The sequence below is a fragment of the Rana temporaria genome, chromosome 5, assembly GCF_905171775.1.
Source record: "Rana temporaria chromosome 5, aRanTem1.1, whole genome shotgun sequence".
Lineage (NCBI taxonomy): Eukaryota > Metazoa > Chordata > Amphibia > Anura > Ranidae > Rana > Rana temporaria.
The window spans coordinates 265,570,209-265,590,394 of record NC_053493.1 but is presented as its reverse complement, the minus strand read 5'-3'; the positions used below and the strand labels follow the sequence as shown (position 1 = coordinate 265,590,394).

At 46.5% G+C, this 20,186-nt stretch overlaps 1 protein-coding gene across 1 annotated transcript; it reads right to left on the bottom strand.

Annotated features, from left to right (window-relative positions):
- Positions 1-11,254: 11,254 nt before the first annotated feature.
- Positions 11,255-20,008, bottom strand: ACOT13 (acyl-CoA thioesterase 13). Its single transcript, XM_040353808.1, has 3 exons — positions 19,769-20,008; positions 17,951-18,135; positions 11,255-11,448 (listed from the first exon to the last, which is right to left on the bottom strand). Exons 1-3 carry the CDS (start codon positions 19,850-19,852, stop codon positions 11,292-11,294), a joined length of 426 nt encoding a protein of 141 aa, XP_040209742.1. The 5' UTR covers positions 19,853-20,008; the 3' UTR covers positions 11,255-11,291.
- Positions 20,009-20,186: the final 178 nt, after the last annotated feature.

Sequence of the window (20,186 nt, the reverse complement as noted above, 5' to 3'; positions counted from 1 at the left end):
TGTTATCACTGAACTTTATTGGGACGACAAATAGGTTGACATACACTCCCATAATAGGTTGACTTCCTGAAACAACAGAAAGTACCAACAACTGTCATGTAGCATAAGAGCCAGGGAGCTAACATGTAAAAGGGGATAAGCAATGTCAGCCCCTGTGTTTCCCTCAGAAAAGGTTAACTAACCACTTGACCTCCAGAAGGTTTTACCACCTTCATGGCCAAACCAATTTTTGCTATTCGGTAGGGATGAGCTTCGTATTCGAGTCGAACTCATGTTCGACTCAAACATCGTATGTTCGATCGTTCGTAGAATTACAAACGTTTTGGGCCGTTCGCGCCAAATTCGAATGGCGTTTCACGGCCCATAATTAACTGCGGCATTGCAGTGCATTGCTGGCTGATGATTGGCCAAGAATGCACTATGACCCGCATGCTTGCCCAATCACAGCTTGCAAAAAACGGAGAGCCATAATTTACCAAAGCCAGGGTGGCTTTGGCCAATTATGGCTCAGGGGGTTTAGTACACGCCCCACACTATAAAAGGCCGCCTGCAGGTCAGCCTTGTGTAGTGTGTTGTGGTTAAGAGAGAGAAGACAGAGAGAGAGAGAGATAGAGAGTGTCATTTGTTGTAGATAGAGCAGGCAGGCTAGTCAGTTAAAGTTACCGTGTGTAGAGGATATATATGCATCCCAGGTGTTGTGTATATATTTATACACTGTATAGTTTAGCTAGATCCGCACTTCCTAATTTACTGGCAGGCAGGTGATTGTGCTAGCTGCAGTATTCTCACGTGGTGTACTGTCTGTGTCCTCTGCAGTGTGCACCTAAAGCTACGTGGTGTGTACTGCCCGTGTCCTCTGCAGTGTGCACCTAAAGCTACGTGGTGTGTACTGCCCGTGTCCTCTGCAGTTTGCACCTAAAGCTACGTGGTGTGTACTGCCCGTGTCCTCTGCAGTGTGCACCTAAAGCTATGTGGTGTGTGTACTGCCCGTGTCCTCTGCAGTGTGCACCTAAAGCTACGTGGTGTGTGTACTGCCCGTGTCCTCTGCAGTGTGCACCTAAAGCTACGTGGTGTGTACTGCCCGTGTCCTCTGCAGTGTGCACCTAAAGCTACGTGGTGTGGGAACTGCCCGTGTCCTCTGCAGTGTGCACCTAAAGCTACGTGGTGTGTGTACTGCCCGTGTCCTCTGCAGTGTGCACCTAAAGCTACGTGGTGTGTACTGCCTGTATCCTCTGCAGTGTGCACCTAAAGCTACGTGTTGTGTACTGCCGTGTCCTCTGCAGTGTGCACCTAAAGCTACGTGATGTGTGTACTGCCCGTGTCCTCTGCAGTGTGCACCTAAAGCTACGTGGTGTGTGTACTGCCCGTGTCCTCTGCAGTGTGCACCTAAAGCTACGTGGTGTGTGTATTGCCCGTGTCCTCTGCAGTGTGCACCTAAAGCTACGTGGTGTGTGTACTGTCTGCGTTATTTTTCTCAATGATTTTCATCCATATTGCAGGGACCAGACATTACATTAAAGCCGCAAACAGTTTTAAATTACTTTTTTCTTATAGTAATCTAATTTTGTGCAGGGACAGTTCTAAACACGTGCCACCTCACAGGCATACTATAGACACCCAGCATGTACGATATTTAAAGACATTTTTCATTTTTCTTTTCACTTTAAGCATCATTAAAATCACTGCTCCAGAAAAAACGACCGTTTTTAAAACTTTTTTTTTCCATCGATACATCTTCCCTGGGACAAGACCCGGGTTCTCAAAGATGTTTTACGACAATAACTTGCATATTGGGCTTTAAAAGGAGCACTTTTGAATTTGAACGTTCGAGTCCCATGGACGTCAATGGGGTTCTAAATGTTCGCGCGAATGGTCGGTCCATTCAAAGGTTCTGGTGCAAACCGAACGGGGGGGGGGGGGGGGGGGGGGGGGGGGGGTGTTCTGCTTATCCCAACTATTCGGCACTGTGCTACTTTAACCACCTCAATACAGAATACAGGGCACTTTCACTCCCTTCCTGCCCAGACCATTTTTCAGCTTTCAGCACTGTTGCACTTTGAATGACAATTGCGCACTCATGCTACACTTTAACCATGTGACATTTTTATCATTTTCTTCACACAAATAGAGTTTCTTTTGGTGGTATTTATTCACTTCTGTTTTTTTTCCCTAAAACAAAAAAAGGACCAAAAATGTTGAAAAAAAAAATGCTTTCTTAAATCTTGACTTGTGGGTTATGTTCCTGTTCTATATGAGATTACTAGAACATGTTAGATATTTAAATACATGTTACTTTAACAGAGTTGAACAGTCCCGCCCAGGGGGCGATCCCTCCAGACATAACCCTCCGCCCTGCAGTCAGCAGCTGTTGTTTTCTGCCTAGTAGAGTAGTAGGACCCGGCTACCTTTGGGCTCAGGGTCCTGAAGAAATGTTTTATTATTTTATGATTTTATTTTGAGAATCTTCTATCAACTGCCAGCTGGGTGACAGGCTGGATAATATAGATCCTTGTAGTCCCTCCAGTCCGGCCATTGAGCATTAACAGGCCTTAGCTACACGCTGGGTCGGCCACAACATACCCCATGGCTCCAGGGATGACCGGTGAGCTATATGCTCCTGGGTTCACATATGACTGGACTGCTTGCTGTCTCAGTCACAGTGGACCGGGCCGACAGCTACTCCGTACTACTCGGTTGAAGGTCTGTCAGGAACGCGCCAGCAGGTCCTCGCAGGGATGGGTAAGTACGGTTCCTCCTGCCTCAAGAGGATGAAATATCTGGGCATTCCTAGGAAGGGGGTTCTCCTGTCCTCCTCTTCCTCTGTCACCCCTTTTTCCTCCTTCTCTTGTGGGGCTCACTGCGACTGGGGTATACCTTTCTGGGACTCCAGGTCCCGGTTAGGGGCTGTGGGGTTGTCCAGGCCTGCTCTCAGTGGGGGGGGTAGTCTTTTTCTCTGGAAGCCTCCACCGCGGCCTTCTCATCCACCTCGCTGTGTTTGGGCGCCATTTTTCTGTTGCCTGTGTTTATCATTGAAATTCCCATTGGTGGCCATTTTGCCGTGGCCGCACTGTGACGCAGGTCGGCATTGTGGGTGGCCATTTTCTTGTGGTCCATGCCCTTTTTCTCTGAGGCGTTCGGTGGCCATTTTGGAGTGGATTTTTGGCCTCTAGTGCTGGACTAGCTTCCTGAACGGCGTGAGCAGCGCAATTCACCTCACACAGTTTCCTCAGACACGCGCTGTGTGTGAAAGGAGAGTGGGCAGCGGTGCTGAACAGTTTTTGGCTGGGTGGTGAGTCCCCTGGGTAAAACCCCCCGTTCAGTGCAGCTTAGGAGGTTGGAAGTTTTTTTGTTCAAGTATCTTGACTAAATCCCTAAGGGCTGGCAGTGGGCAACATAGAGTCAGTGGCTGACCTTTCTTCCCCAAACATTCCTGAGGCAGCAACTGGTGCCCCTGCACCTGCGGTTCCCATGGATACTCTGTCGCCAGTCCTGGAGTAATTTGTTGTCAGGGTGGAAGCGGCGTGCGGACGTAAGGGGTGGTTAAAAAGCGCCCCCTGCCATCTTCCGGGGAATGCTCGGATTTGGGCCTGGCTTCTCCGGTCGTTGACTCCCCGGTCGCTCGGTTAAACAAAAGTAGCTACTCTCCTGGTAGAAGGGACCCCTGCGTTTAAGTACGCTACTGATAGGAGGTCCAAAGTGGTGAGCCGTTCCATGTTCACCATGCTGGGGTCAGCGTTGCAGCCTATCTTGGCTGCTACTTTGGTGTCACAGACACTCACTGAATGGGCAAAGATATTGCATCAGACAGTAGAGGAGCATCAGCTTCCTCCAGAGTGCGTAAGCCTGGCTGACCAGTTGGTACAGGGCCTTGTGTATGTCTGTGATGCCACTCTGGATGCGGCCCCCTTGATCTCCAGAGCCTCTGTATCTGCAGTGGTATTGCGCCACCTTATTTGGCTGAAATGCTGGTCCGCTGACCAAGCATCTAAAAAAGCTCTGGCAGATTTGCCCTTCAAAGGTGGGAGCCTTTTTGGTACCTCGCTGGATGACATTATTAAGGATGTCACTGGAGGTAAGAGCACACTTCTCCCTCAACCCCCTAAGGGGAAGGAGCTGCGTCGTAAGCCGGGGCCTGCCTTTTCCACGCAGAATTGGTATTTTCGTCAGTCAGGGCCCACGGGCAGATCCTCCCAAGCAGACAAAGGTCCAGCTGGGGGACAGAAGCGTCTTTCCTGTCCACCAAACAGATTCTTTCCCTCAAATCTTCCTCTTCTTCCGACTCGTCAGTCTGCCTTATTCGGGGCGGTACAAGACTTGCTGAGGTGTGGGGTAATTTTACCCGTACCACTGAAGGAAAGGTTTCAGGGATTCTATTTGAATCTGTGGTCCCAAAGAAGGACGGCATCCGTCCAATCTTGGATCTCAAGGCCCTCAATCCCTTTGTAAGGGTTCAAAAGTTCCGGATGGAATCAATTAGTTCGGTGGTTGCTGCGCTCCATCCAGGGGATTTTCTGGCGTCCTTGGACAGCAAGGACGCGTACTTGCATGTCCCCATCTGCGCCAGGCATCAGAGGTTTCTGCGCTTTGCGATAGGCAAAGACCACTATCAATTTGTGGCTCTTCCCTTTGGCCTAGCGTCAGCACCAAGAGTTTTCACCAAGATGCTCGCCCCGATTCTGGCTTTGCTGAGACAGTGAGGCATTGCTATCGTGGGCTACTTGGACGATCTTCTTCTAAGAGCTGCTTCTGGCTCAGAATTAGAGGAGGACGTGTCTATAACCAGTCCGACCCTCCGGGAATTTGGTTGGGTGTTGAACATTCAGGAGTCGGTCTTGGTACCGACTCAGCGTCTGGAGTACCTAGGATTAATTCTGGACTCTTCGGAGGCGAAAGTCTTCCTTCCTTTGGAGAAGTTGCAGACACTCCAATCAGTGGTGAAATTGTTGGCATCCCGCAAATGGTCGTCTCTCCGTTTTTGCATGCGAGTCCTGGGCCTTATGGTAGCCTCCTTCGAGGCAGTACCGTATGCCCAATTCCACACTCGAGTCTTGCAGAAGGAGATCCTGTCCAAATGGAACAAATCTCCGTTGTCTCTGGATCGTCAGATTCAGGTAAGTCACCTGGTCAGGGCTTCTCTGAGTTGGTGGCTAAGATCTCTGGCTCTTCAGTCTGGAGGTCGTTCCTTTCCTTCCACTGGACTGTGATCACGACAGGCGCCAGCTTCACAGGTTGGGGGCGCCAGCTTCACACGGCAGTGGCTTATGTCAACCATCAGGGGGAACAAGAACCTCGGCTGCGGCGTCGGAGGTCGCTCACATCCTGAAGTGGGCGGAAAGGAGCGCGCCAGCTCTGTCAGCCGTTTACATTCCGGGTGTAGAAAACTGGCAGGCGGACTAGCTAAGTCGCCAGATGCTTGACCAAGGGGAATGGTCATTACATCTGGAGGTGTTTCAACTCCTGTGCTGGAGATGGGGCATGCCGGACGTGGATCTCCTGGCTTCTCGACTCAGTCGCAAGGTGTTGAGGTTTGTGGCCAGGTCCAGAGATCCCTGGGCAGACGCGTTGGTGGCCCGTGGGGTCAGTGTCGGCTAATCTATGCCTTTCCCCCACTGAAGTTGCTTCCTCGTCTGCTCCGCAGCGTGGAGGCCGAGGGGATCCCGGTGATTCTCATCGCTCCAGATTGGCCCCGGCATCCCTGGTACGCTGACCTCGTGCGCCTGGTGGCGGATGCACCTTGCGGGAGGACCTTCTATCTCATACTTCACCCTGCTTTACAGTCGCTGGCTTTAACGGCATGGCTATTAAAAGCCAGGTACTAAGGGACAGAGGTCTGTCAGATTCGGTCATCTCAACCATGCTGAGGGCACAGAAGTCTTCTTCCCGGAAGATCTACCATCGCACTTGGAAGGCCTACATCTCTATGTGCGGTAGAGATGGAGTGGCGTCCCTCTCGACACAATCTCAGAAAGTGGCTTTTCTGGTGGTCATCACTTCTGTTAGACAGCTTTGAGTTGGCGGCCTTGTCTTGCAAGTCACCATACTTGGTCCTCCATAAGGATAAAGCAGTGCTACAACCCGCAGCCTTCCTTCTGAAGGTAGTTTTGTCTTTTCACCTAAATGAGAACATTGTACTTCTGTCCTTGTGTCCTCAGCCGTCGCATCCCAAAGAGGCTGTGCTCCATACTTTAGACGTGGTACGTGCCTTGCGGGTGTACCTGTCTGCTACGGCTCCGTTCCGGAGGTCTGAGTCACTGTTTGTGTCGGTGTCTGGTCCACAGAAGGGCCTGGCGGTCTTGTCGGCTACCATTTCTCGTGGATCAGGCAGACAGTCATCCAGGCTTATGCCCTTAAGGGGCGGGCGCCTCCCTTTCCTGTCACAGCGCATTCGATAGGGCTATTGGTGCCTCCTGGGCTTTCCGACATCAAGCGTCTGTTTCACAAGTGTGTAAGGTGGCGACTTGGTCGTCCGTTCACACTTTTTCCAAATTTTACAAGGTTGATTGTGAGTGCATCTTCAGATGCTTCCTTCGTCCGCAAGGTTTTGCAGGTGGCTGTTTAACCACTTCCAGACCTGCGCACGACGATGTACGTCCATTTTTTAAAGATTGATATCTCGGTAACGGCAGCAGCTGCTGCCACAACCGAGGTATCAATCTTTAGTGTGCGCGGTCTGGTAAACGATAACGGCGGTCTCCGCGGCGAATTCGCCGTTATCGGTGGCAGGAGAGGGGGCCCCCCCTCCCGCGCCCTCCGTCGCTTACCGGAGCCGTCGGTAGCGGCGGAGGCGATCGGGACCGTTCGGCATCTGAGCGGGGACGAGACTGAAGGAAAAATCTCCTTCGCCCGTCCCCATAGCTCTGCTGGGCGGAAGTGACGTCAAAACGTCAGTCCCGCCCAGCCTCTTAAAGAGACAATTTTTTTTTTGTCATTTGAAAAAATGACATTTCCAAATTTTTTTTTTTTTTTTTTTGCATTTAAGCCCAAATATGAGATCTGAGGTCTTTTTGACCCCAGATCTCATATTTAAGAGGACCTGTCATGCTTTTTTCTATTACAAGGGATGTTTACATTCCTTGTAATAGGAATAAAAGTGATAAATTTTTTTTTTCAGTGTAAAAAGTAATAAAATAAATAAGAAAACAAAAATTTTTTTTTTTTAAAGCGCCCCGTCCCGAAGAGCTCGCGCGCAGAAGCGAACCCATACGCGAGTAGCGCCCGCATATGAAAACGGTGTTCAAATCACACAAGTGAGGTATCGCCGCAATCGTTAGAGCGAGAGCAATAATTCTAGCCCTAGAGCTACTCTGTAGCTCAAAAAATGCAACCTCTAGAATTTTTTAAACATCGCCTATCGAGATTTTTAAGGGTAAAAGTTTGACGCCATGCCACGAGCGGGCGCAATTTTTAAGCGTGACATGTTGGGTATCATTATCTTTTACAATATATAAAAAAATTGGGCCAAATTTATTGTTGTCTTATTTTTGAATTCAAAAAAGTGAATTTTTTCCAAAAAAAGTGCGCTTGTAAGACCGCTGCGCAAATACGGTGTGACAAAAAGTATTGCAATGACCACTATTTTATTCTCTAGGGTGTTAGAAAAAAAAATATATAATGTTTGGGGGTTTTAAGTAATTTTCTAGCAGAAAAAACTGTTTTAGTCTTGCAAACACCAAATCTGAAAAACACCTAAGGTCTGGAAGTGGTTAAAGTTGCAATTCCTCCGTTGAGGAGCTCTGTTTGTTTGGGGTGAAGTTAGTTTGTGATTGCTGTTCCCACCCTCGTTTTTTTACACTGCTTGGGGACGTCCCACAAGTCAAGATTTAAGGAAACTGTGTCCGTCCATGGACGAAATTAGAAAAATAGGATTTTTTGTACTCACTGTAAAATCCTTTTCTCTGTCGTCCATGGACGGACACAGCACCCACCCCTCCTTTTTAAGTTTGTACTGCTTTTTACGAACTGAGCTGCTGACTGCAGGGCGGAGGGTTATGTCTGGAGGGACCACCCCCTGGGCGGGGCTGTTCAACTCTGTTAAAGTAACATGTATTTAAATATCTAACATGTTCTGCCTAGTCCACTCCTATAGAACAGGAACATAACCCACAAGTCAAGGTTTAAGGAAGCTGTGTCCGTCCATGGACGACAGAGAAAAGGATTTTACGAGTACAAAAAATCCTATTTTTTTTTTTCAATGTTACTGTCGGTAAATTCTGTAAATAAGTAATTTTTATCCTTCACTCATGGGCGCTGATGAGGCAGCACTGATAGGTTGCACTGATAGGCAGCACTTATGGGCACTGATGAGGAGGCACGAATTTGCGGCCCTTTTGGGCACTGATAGGCGGCATTGATGGGTGGCACTGGTGGGCAGCATCGATAGCCAGCACTGACTGGCATCCCTAATGGGCACTTATTGGTGGCACTTGTGGGCACTGATTGCTGACACTGTGGGGGCTTTATTGTTATCAGGGCACTGATGATCAGTGCCTCGATTACATATCTAGATGTTCCCTGCGAGGAGATGCCGCTGATCGTCTCTCCTCGTCGCACACTCTGTCAGTGTGAGCTGAGGAGCGCCGATTTCCGGCATCTCCATGTTTACATGTGATCAGCTGTGATTGGACACAGCTGATCAAATGGTTAAAGAGCCGCGGTCACGGCTCTTTACAGAGATCAGGCTCACGCCGTATTCTAAGAACACGGCAAGGCCGCAATCTCCTGTGCTGCACACCTCCGTAGGCACACGAGAGCGGTCGTTCTGGGATGGCGTCCCAGAACGAGAGTCTTTGGAGTGGCAACTCTACTTCTGGTTCAGATCGATGTGGTGAACGGAGCAAGAAGTTCTACCGCCCTCCTTTGCTTGCAGTCTTCTGGGACATGTGACAGGTCCCAGAAAACTATGGGACCATTCACAAGGCACAGACGAAGAAATAAACAAACTGGAAAGTCTGCAAGTTCATACTCCCCTGAAGATGACCTTTATGATAAAATGCATTGCGACAGGGCTTGGTTGTTGTGTCATTACGAACACTGATTCGAGTGGTGTGCTGTTAGCTATTATATGTTTGGGAATACAATTTTATTTATTTTTTTGCTTTTAATAAATTGGCAATTATACAACTTATGTACATAAGTAAGCAAAAACAGTCAATTACATCCAGAAAAATTCACGATGGCAGATTAGCTAACAATCAATGCACTGAAGCAGCCATGTTTTGAAAAAGACTCTTTATTCAGACCACAAATTTGCATGTTACAAAAACATATTCTTATTTAACACTCAAATCTTTTACAGTTTTTTTGAACTCACAGCAATAATCCTAGTTCAGCAAACAGGAATACATGGCTCAAAACACTTATTTTCTTAAAGAATAATGTTTTATACGTTTTTTTTAATCTTTTATTTAGCTGTCACAGCTTTATAAGTCCTTCTTAAACACAGCAGGGGGTGGGCCTAAGTAGAGAATAGATTTTCGCTTGATTCCCCTATCAACACAGTACGTGTTGATGGAGGGGGGGATTCCCTCCCGTGGAGATATTGGCCTGGATTCAAGAAGCAATTGCGCCTGTGTAACCATAGGTTACACAGCGCAATTTCTTACTTACCCCGGCGTAACGAATGCTCCTGATTCAGGAACCTCGTTGCGCCGACTGCAGCCTAAGATTTGCGTGGCATAAGGCTCTTATGCCCGCATATCTTAGGCTGCATTCTTGCGATGGCCGCTAGGTGGCGTTCCCGTTGTGCTCAGCGTATAGTATGCAAATTGCATACTAACACCGATTCACAACGTTGCGCGGTTTTTGCGTAAGGCTGCCCCTGCTATTAGCAGGGTCAGCCAATGTTACGTATACCAGTCGTTCCCGCGTCGCGAAATGTGAAATTTACGTAATTTGCGTAAGTGAATCGTGAATGGCGCTGGACGCCATTCACGTTCACTTTGAAGCAAATGACGTCCTTGCGACGTCATTTGCCGCAATGCACGTCGGGAAAGTTTCCCGACGGAGCATGCGCTCTACGATCGGCGCGGGTACGCGCCTAATTTAAATGATTCCCGCCCCCTACGGGATCATTTAAATTGCGCGCGCTTACGCCGCGCAATTTACGGAGCTTCTGCTCCGTGAATCGAGGGCAGCGCAAAAAAATTGCGGGGGCGCAGGGCAAAAACGTTGCCCTGCGCCTCCGTAAAAAAAACGCAATTGTTACTGAATCCGGCCCATTGTGTTGTGTTGGTGGGCTGGGGGTCACAGGAGCAGTCGCTGCCTGGAAAATACAATGATTATTGCTAGCAGCTATAGCCACTGGCAATAGTAGCATGTTAGAAATCCGACATGGTGGTTGACTTGAATGGATCGATTTGGGTACAATCAGCCTGTCCATACATGGATCAAATCTTACCTGGGATTTAAACCCTATCCATGGCCAACCGAAGTTCCGTGTTTGTGGCTTACACCATAGACAGCAGGTGGGTGGTAGGATTACTGACACAGCAGACAGGTGACCCAATATAACACACACAGCGGGAGCCTCGCTGTCGAAGTTGAAGCTGGTTCTGGAACACAGCACACACAGATGGGGAAATTACTGCCCCGCTATGTGTGATGTAATGTGCTGGGACATAATCCCACCTACCCACTGTGTGATGTGGGCCACAGATGAGAAAACATTTACACAGTGTCAACCCATACTACACCAAGAAGAGCTGAGAAGGGGGGGGGGGGAGAGAAGCCACACAACTGACCACAGGAGATACAGGCATGCCGAGCAGAGCCCCTTCTGCAGGGTGGGAGCAAGGCAAGCCAGGAGTGGGACTGCCACTGTGGTTTGGACTGAAGGAACCACCTGGCATGGAAAAAAACTGGCACTATGACTAAGGGGGGGGACATGTTAATGAGGTGAAGTGTCATCATCTGTGCTGCTGCACACTGCTGTCAGTGTCACTGTGAGAGTACATTTTGTGTGCGTGTGCCGCCCATTGAGTCCCGTCTCTGAGCTACATACTTGCTATATCGAACATAAAATAAGAAATATGTTTTTTGCATTATTATTTATCTTATCACATTGCTAATTCCATATTGTACGTGTTTGTAGCCCAACTACTGAAATTTGCACTTTAAACTGTAGTTTTTGGAAATGTCAGTAAAAACTTGGCCGTGCCAGTAAATTTTGGGTGTCATGTCAATAAATTTCAATCTGGTAGATTGGCAACACTGTTGTGGTGTAACAAACTTTAGAAAGGTTACACAATCTTCCATCATAGCATAAGCATATTAAACAAAAACATATTCAACTTCTAATTCCCTAGATGCTTTGTGTGTCTTCCTTGTGCAATTATTTTCCCAGTATCTTTATTTATTAAATCCACAGTTGCAAAGGCCAAGGTTTTTCCTTGCTTCAAAACCTGTGCAGTGATGAGTATTGATTCCCCAATTTTAGCAGCATTCATATACCTTAAACAAAAATAAAAGATTCTCGTTAGCTGTAGGTATATCAACATGTTACCTAGATGTAGCAAAATCAGAAGAAGTAATTTTATACCGTAAGTATGTAATTAATGTTATGAATAATACAGCATTAGATAATTCAGACATTTGACTTCCAGGCTTATCTATTCAAAACAACTCTAGACACAGCCAAAAAACAATATATATTTATATGAACATGCTGGAAATATGTAAAAGTAGATTGTGGTAAAAATGTTCTGTAATGACTCCTACCTCTTAACTGGACAACTAGAATATGTTCAACAAAAGTATTACTGTAGCTTCCTTCTAGAAAGATGACGGAAGAAGTTATGTGAATGAGGGGAAGCTCTGCTGATTTTATCATCCAATCATGTACGAGGCTTGCATGTCCCCCTCAGATCTACAGCCACTGCAATTCCAAGTGCACTTGTAGTGCAAAGTGGATTTGCCTTTAGTAAATCAACCCCAATATGTGTTAGGCCCCTTTTACATGTACGGATCTCGTGAGGATCCGTACATGTGTATTCGCTTGCTCAGCGGGGATCGCGCCGTTGATCCCCGCTGAGCCGGCAGAACCGTCTGTCCATGTTCACCTGATCCGCTCTGCAGACGGATGGAAAAATAGGATTTTCCTCCATCTGCAAAATCGGAGGATTGCGGACACTGATGAGATCGAAAGTGAAAAATGAATCCGCGCAATAGGACCAAATATTGCCTGTGAGTGAGTATAGAGTTTTATCGCCCTTAATTAATTTAAGCAGCTGCCCCTACCTAATTTTTAAATTCTTGTACGAAACCGGTCGAGCAATACGACAGAACGCCACAGCGTTTTCTGCATGCTAAAGTACCGTATTTTCCGGCGTATAAGACGACCCCCTAATTTTCCAGAAAAAATGTTGGTTTTGGGACATACTCGCCATATAAGACTACCCCCTTCCTACTAGTCTTTCTGGAAGCTGAGGGGTAGCCAGAACCACTGACAGAAACAGGCTTTTTCAAATCTCACTGCACTGTGCCATTACATTACATGCCTCACTGTGCCATCACTTGCCCCTCACTGTGCCTGAACTTGCCCCCCACTGTGCCTGAACTCGCCCCCCACTGTGCCTGAACTCGCCCCCCACTGTGCCTGAACTCGCCCCCCACTGTGCAAACAGTGCAATCACTCACGTTTTTCTGAATCGACTACCAGGCTGTGACAGTCTCCGTGCTGCGAGCGTCAATGATTTAAAAGCCGCCCCTTCTCCTCAGAGTGTCCTGTGATAGGCGGAACACAAATTTTCCCAGCAGCGCCTGTTCTGTGTTCCACCTATCGCGGACGTCTTCTCATCTCGTCCGAGGATGAGAAGGCATCTGTGATAGGAGGAACACAGAACAGAGGCGCTGCTGGGAATATTTGTGTTCCGCCTATCACAGGACACTCTGAGGAGAAAAAGCGGCTTTTAAATCATTGACGCTCGCAGCATGGAGACCGTCCCCGGCGTATAAGACGACCCCCGACTTTGGATGCATTTTTTTGCATCCAGAAAGTCGTCTTATACGCTGGAAAATATGGTAATGCTCTGTCATTTCAACAAAATTGTGAGTACCCATTTGTCTTTTACCAATAAAAGCTGCATTTTTAAACGGTACTACACTATCTTGGGACCCCTTCCTACTTCATTTTTCCTGTATATGGGATAAACACTGAGAGCACCACCAGGACCACAGCAGGACGTGCCTTTGCCAGAGTGCTGCACAGTGGCATACACTGCGAATGCTGCAAACCCCAAGAGGGGGCACAAATCTGGTGAGTGCGGTCCATATAGGAGCACAGATTGGAGTGGATCACTGTGTGAAGCACAGAACTAGACGTTCACAACAGCATGAAGGACTTTTTCGAATTTTTATTTTTTATTTAATTTATTTATAATTATTGGCACTTAAATATTTTTTTCTTTGTCATTTCTCACACCTTTGGAGTGGATATCACTAGCCTTTGTAGCACAATGATTTTATTAAGGTGCACTATTTTATTTTATTATATATTTTTTTTTTAATAACTTGGAACTGCGTTTTTATCGCAGCTGCTCAAGCAACTTAATTCATCTATTTTCGCCTAATCGCATTGCTATTTACACATACATTTTGGATATCACCAGCATTTTCCTTTACTTTCCGTACTAGGATTTCAAAATTAGGTTTTATTAAAATGCACCAATTTACCTGTATTTGATTATATGTCACTGCGTTTTTCACTATTAAGTACAGGCGCCTGTAACACTATTTACCACATCAGCACTGCACTTTAAAAGCTAGCGCTATTCCTACTTCCATCCTCTCACTGATTAGATCGGGTGTCAGCGGATGTACATGTGTGTGTGTGAACAGCAATGTAAATAAACATATCCAAAAAAATAAATAAATAATCACTATATGCTCCAATTCAAATAAGTAAGTCTGACCGTGCTCCACACATACTAAGATGTGAATGTGATCAAAATATATACTCAATGTGAAAAGTGCAATCAAAATCCCCAAAAATAGTCCAAAAAGTTAAATGAAGATGACTATCACTTTAAAGGGGTTGTAAAGGTAACATTTCTTTACCTTAGTGCAGTCCTCCTTCACTTACCTCATACTTCGATTTTGCTGTTAAATGTCCTTATTTCTTCTACTATGTCTTAGACTACGGGAGAGTCAGGACGCTCTCTATGTTGCAGATAGAGAAAGGAGCTGTGTGTTAGTGGGCGTCCTGACTCTCCTGTAGTCCAAGGGAGGGGGCAAGCACGACACTCCACACCAGGGAGAAAGCCTTGCATTACTGTGTGTAGTTACAGACAGAGGAACAGGAAGTGAGGATTTCTCAGAAGAAATAAGGACATTTAAAAGGAGAATAGACGGATGAGGTAAGTGAAGGAGGACTGCACTAAGGTAAAGGAAGCTATTTAGGGAATTTTTTTTTACCTTTACAACCCCTTTAAGTGACTTCCAAACAGTTTTTCATTCCAATGTGTTTTTATTCATTTTCTAAACTTTACACAAAACAACAAAGAAAATATACACAAACAAATACAGTCATCCTGAATACATGTTTATAGCCAAGATTTTCATTAAAATTATAATTACTAAATCAGCTTATCTTGCACATCGCTTCAGAAACCCCCCTCTCTATATTCAGGGCAAGAGAGAAGGAAAAAAAAAAAAGGGGGGAGGGGGTTTCCAAACAGTTTTTGATCACATTCACACTTTAGTATGTGTGGAGCACAAAAATACGATGGCGCATATAGTGATTTTTTTTATGGATATGTTTATTTAAATATTGCTATTTTTTAGGATACAAATTAATACATTTCGAGTTTTTTCATATTTATAAAGTGGTGAAGCGCAGGCGCAGCACACAATTAATTACATTATGTAAATTTCATTCTGAAGATCTAGGCCCAGATTCACAAAGCACTTACGCCGACGTATAACAAGTTACGCCGACGTAAGTGCAAATGTGCGCCGTCGTATCTGTGCGCCAGACCCACAAACAGATATGCACGTAAAACCAGGCTACACCCCGCCGACATAGCTTGCTTACGCCGGCGTAGGGTGGGCACACATTTAGAATGGGTGCATGGTGCTGCTCCCATTGATAAGCCATTTAAACATGCAAATGAGGGAAATATGGCGATTCACGAACCTGTGTGCGCCCGACGCAGGCTACGCGAGGTGCGTGTAAGTTGTACGTCTGGCGTAAAGTTATTCCCCATAAATGAGGTGCAACCCAGCAGCAGACATGCAAAGGTCTGCACCAGGGAACACAAGCCGGCGTATTTTACGTTGGACATGTGTCTGGCTGGGCGTAGGTTACGTTCACGCCGTACGCAGTGATCCGTGTAGTTTAGGCAGTTGTTCCAACGGGGTTGTGAGCAGGCGCAGGGGGATGCGTCCACGTCACGGCGCAGTTCGTGATACGTATCTGTCTGGCGCTCGGCCCATCATTTGCATGGGGTCACACCTCATTTGCATGGGTCACGCCCACTTCCACCTACGCCGGCGTACGCCTTCGAATCCCACGCCACGCTGGCGCAGCGTTGGTAGCACTGGCTTGCTGAATGCATTGCTTGCCTCTCTGCGCTGGCATAGCGTACATTGGTTACTCTACGGCGGCGTAATGTGCGCCCATATGTTTCCTATATCTAGAGCACCATTTTGTTCCTGAAGCAGATATTTATGTCTTTACATCTGTAGGGAACACGCAAGACATATTTTCCTGGGTCCCAGAGATGCCTACCTGTTCTTTGAAGTTAAGTTTCATTTTGTACTTTTTGGGCAGCCCAAAGGTTACATTTAAAGTGAATCTGTTCTCACTACATCAAATGTAAGCTGGCATTAGTATGTGATGTGCACCCAATGGTGCCTGCATATATATTCTGATATCTTCAACAGCACCCATGAAATCCTTTCGATCTGAGACATGCAGAGATCAAGTTTATACTTGCCACTTAGCCCCATCCCCACCCACAGGTATCTTTTGGTACATCAATGTTATGAGCTTCAACACAGACTAATAGAGAACCACCACAGGAACCACGCAGTCATATGACGTCCTGGACTTTAGGAGGAGGGGGGGGGGGGATATCTGAATAATGCCTGCTGCTACAGGCATCATTTAGATATCCTTTTCAGCCGGCGAGTCTGCGCACCATAAGAACGATCATAGCGGCAGGTCTGCCGCTTGATCGTTCTTATAGGTGACGGGGAGGGGGCTTCTCTGGGCTCTCCTGTGCCATCGGGGGGCCTGGAGAACGAATCGTTAAGACGTCACGCCCAGGTACCCAGAAGTAAACAAAGCTGCAATTACGGCTGTTGGCATGAGATCTGTGAATTTTTTTTTCACAATCCCATGCTTTCAAGCCTGGAGGACAGATGTGGGGTCTTATTGACCCTGCATCTCTCCATAAAGAGGACCTGTTACAATAGATTCCTATTACAAGGGATGTTTACATTCCTTGTAATAGGAATAAAAGTGATAAAAAAAAACAACTTGTAAAAATAAAAAAATTAAAACGCCCCTGTCCCCGGTAGCTCACGCTCAGAAGTGAACACACGCGTAAGTCCTGCCCACATATGTAAACGCTGTGTAAACTCTGTGTAAACACAGAGATCCACGTCCTGTCAGGGAGGGGAGATCCATGGTGTGTCCCTTGTACATAGGGACACTGATCAGTCACCTCCCCAATCAGTACCCTCCCCCCACAGTAAGAATCACTCCCTAGGGAACACATTTAACCCCTTGATCGCCCCCTAGTGTTAACCCCTTCCCTGCTAGTCACATTTATACAGTAATGAGTGCATATTTATAGCACTGTTCTCTGTATAAATGTGAATGGTCCCAAAATGGTGTCAAAAGTGTCCGAACTGTCCGCCGCAATATCACAGTCCTGACAAAAATAGTAAAAAATTTACTAGTAAAAAAAAAAAATCATAAATCTATCCCCTATTTTGTAGGCAATATAACTTTTGCACAAACCAATCACTATAAGCTTATTGCAATTTTTTTTCTTTCTTTTTTTAAACTGGGATATTTATTATAGCAAAAAGTTCAAAATATTGTGTTTTTTTTTCAAAATTTTCGCTCTTTTTTTATTTATAGCGCAAAAAATTAAAACCTCAGAGATGATCAAATACCACCAAAAGAAAGCTCTATTTGTGAAAAAAAAAAAAAGGACGTCAATTTTGTTTGGGAGCCACGTCGCACGAACCGCGCAATTGTCATTCAAAGTGATGAAAGCTGAAAACTGGCCTGGGCAGGAAGGGGGTGAAAATACCCGGTATTGAAGTGGTTAAGGGATGTTAGAATCTTGAACTCTTGTTGTGCAAGTATTAGACTCACTGTGATAACATCCATAGTGGAAAAGTTATTAATCCCCACTGCAAAATGATTCTTAACTCTTTACAACTGGCTAAACCTAAAATTCCAGATACATTTAATGCAGGAGCAGTTTCCTTCCTGGTAATATACGGTAACAAACAAGCAAATTTGAAATACGTATATACTCGAGTATAAGCCGAGGCACCTAATTTTATAAGTATAAGCCTAGGGTGTCCATCTGCATGCCTCACTGTGTCCATGTGCATGCCTCGCTGTGTCCGTGCCTCACTGTGCCCATGCCTCACTGTGCTCATGGCTAACTGACATTTAACATGGGAATATGGAAGGGGTGCCTGGCTTTGAAAAATCGGTGCTCTCCGGCCGTAGGTCCCCCGGACAACATACTTTTCACACTTGTAGAGGAAGAGTGTGGCTATGTGTGTGCAAAGTTTGGGGTCCAGAAGACCTACGGCTGGCCAGTAGCGGGTCCCCAAAATCCGGGAGATTAGGCGCAAAAAGGTGACTCGAGTATAAACCGAGGGGGGCATTTTCAGCACAAAAAAATGTGCTGAAAAACTCGGCATATACTTGAGTATAAACATAAAGGTATTATAAAAAAAATAAAAAATTAAAATGCATACATACGTAATATTCATGTCCACACTAACACCTGGAGCTCCTCGGTCTGTGTTTAACAAGGCAATTGTGGAAACCATATCCACCAAGGTAGCAGTCAGACCCCCGTGTAACGTACCACCTCGGTTTGTGTGATCCTCATCAACTTTCATTTCACAGACCAGCTTTCCGGGACTTGCAGATACAAGTTGTAGCTGGAAAATGGAAAACAATTACAAAACATTGCTACATTTGCTAGTTTAATAGAAAAACGTTATATTTTTTATTACCAACACCTTCTGAAAATACAAATTGTTTCTATGCCATGCTAACACTCTAAAGCCTCATACACACGATCGGATTTCCATCGGACAAAGCGTAGGAATTTTGTCCGAAGGGCGTTGGCCAGGAACTTGTATTGCATACAAACGGCAAAGAATTGTCGGCCAACAAACACGAAATTACGTGTTTTTTCAGCTCTTTATCGCCACCCTTTGGGCAACTTCTACTAATGTCTTATGGTGAGCATCGCTTCTGAGCATGCGTGCTTTTTTTAATTTATTTTTTCCATGGACTCGTGTATACACAAACGGATAATCCGACAGCCCACATTTGTTGTTGGAAAATTTTAAAGCATGCTATCCCACATTTGTTGTCGGAAAAGCCGACAAGAATTGTCTGATGGAGCGTACAAGCGATCGGATTATCCAATCTGTCATCACACAATTCCCGCCGTGTGTACGAGGCTTAACTGTGCTACTTAGTGAGTTAAAGATCTGGAACAAGTATTGGACATATAAGTGACAGACTTACTTTTCTAAGCTCGGACCTTAGGACTTGGATCCTTGAAGGTGATTTTCATTCTCCCCCACAGTGGCGGCTAGTCGGGTCACCCCCCCCCCCTTCGGTTGGTCGGTCGGTCATTAAGCCCAGTGTCTTGTCGAGCTGGTTCCTCCATCGACTACGCAGGCGCAGTAGGAGGCCATGGAAATCTCCGAGGCTCAACAGCTGATGGTCAGCTTAGACGCGCTTGCTTTCCGATGCCTGCTTATACACGCCGCTCTACACAGCAAGGGGCGGATGTGATATTGAGCAGGCCGTGGCCGTGGCGTGGATAACCAATCAAAAAAACACTGGTCAATATCACAACCGCCCCTTGCTGTGTAGAGCGGCTTGTATAGAGTGTATAATCAGCCATCGGGAGCGAGCGCGTCTACAGCTGACGAACAGCTGTTCCCGCTCTGATTTTTCCGTCGGCTCTGAACCATATCGATTGTAGGAACCAGCTCGTTAGAACACCGGCACTTACCCTACCTAGGTTGCACACTTCTGCATCACAGCGGCTTCCACCACGTGTCTTCTTCCTCCTCCTAGGCGTCCAATAGGATCGCCTGTCCTTTCAGTTAGGTGATGGGTCTCAGCCTGGCGATAGCGAATATTCATTTGCTATTGTCACACAACCGGGTATACTCTGAGCGCAGTGCTCTGCGCCCCTAGCCCACCCTTTTTTGAAGCCTATTAGAGCCTCTTGCTCTAATCATGTGCTTTGATCTCTGAAGCGCGATCCGCCTTCAGGTCACTCTTTAGAGAGCATTTGCCACCTCCTTACTGCCTGCTTTAACCCCTTGTACGCCTTGTACACAGAGAAAGCTGATGGGTTCCTATTGGCATTAGTCCTACGTGTGTCCAAAGCTGACCATACATTATACAATCTGATTGTGCAATTCCCTTTAGACCACAGAGCAGCACAAAGTCCTCTGTAAATGGATCCAATATGAATGGATGGCTCAGCTTTGGTAGATCGTACAATCAGATCGCAGCGTATATGACAACCTCCGATTATCATACCTTATTCAGTACTCGGTCAAATCCGGGCCCTTCACTCAACCCTCTCATCATCGTCCTCAACACGTTCACCCCCACAGAGCCCATGACAGGAATTCTATACACCGGCAGATCTACACTGACAGCAGGTCACCTCTACAGAGTGAAGGAATGACTCCGCCCTAGCCCCGCCTCCAAACGGAAATAGTTATAAATAAGCGTGGCCGTCCCTCGCTGTAGCAATAGAGATAAGGCAGAGAGCGGCAGAGGGTGAGCAACTTTGCTTAAAACGCTTTACACTTCCGGATTACTTCAATCACGTGCCTTAGCTCTGGACGCGCGCTGTTGGCCGAGGGTACGTGACGTCATCGTGCGCTCCGCTAATCAGCTGACTTCTCCCTGGAGGGGGACGTGTGATTGGACAGAATGATATTCGCGGGTA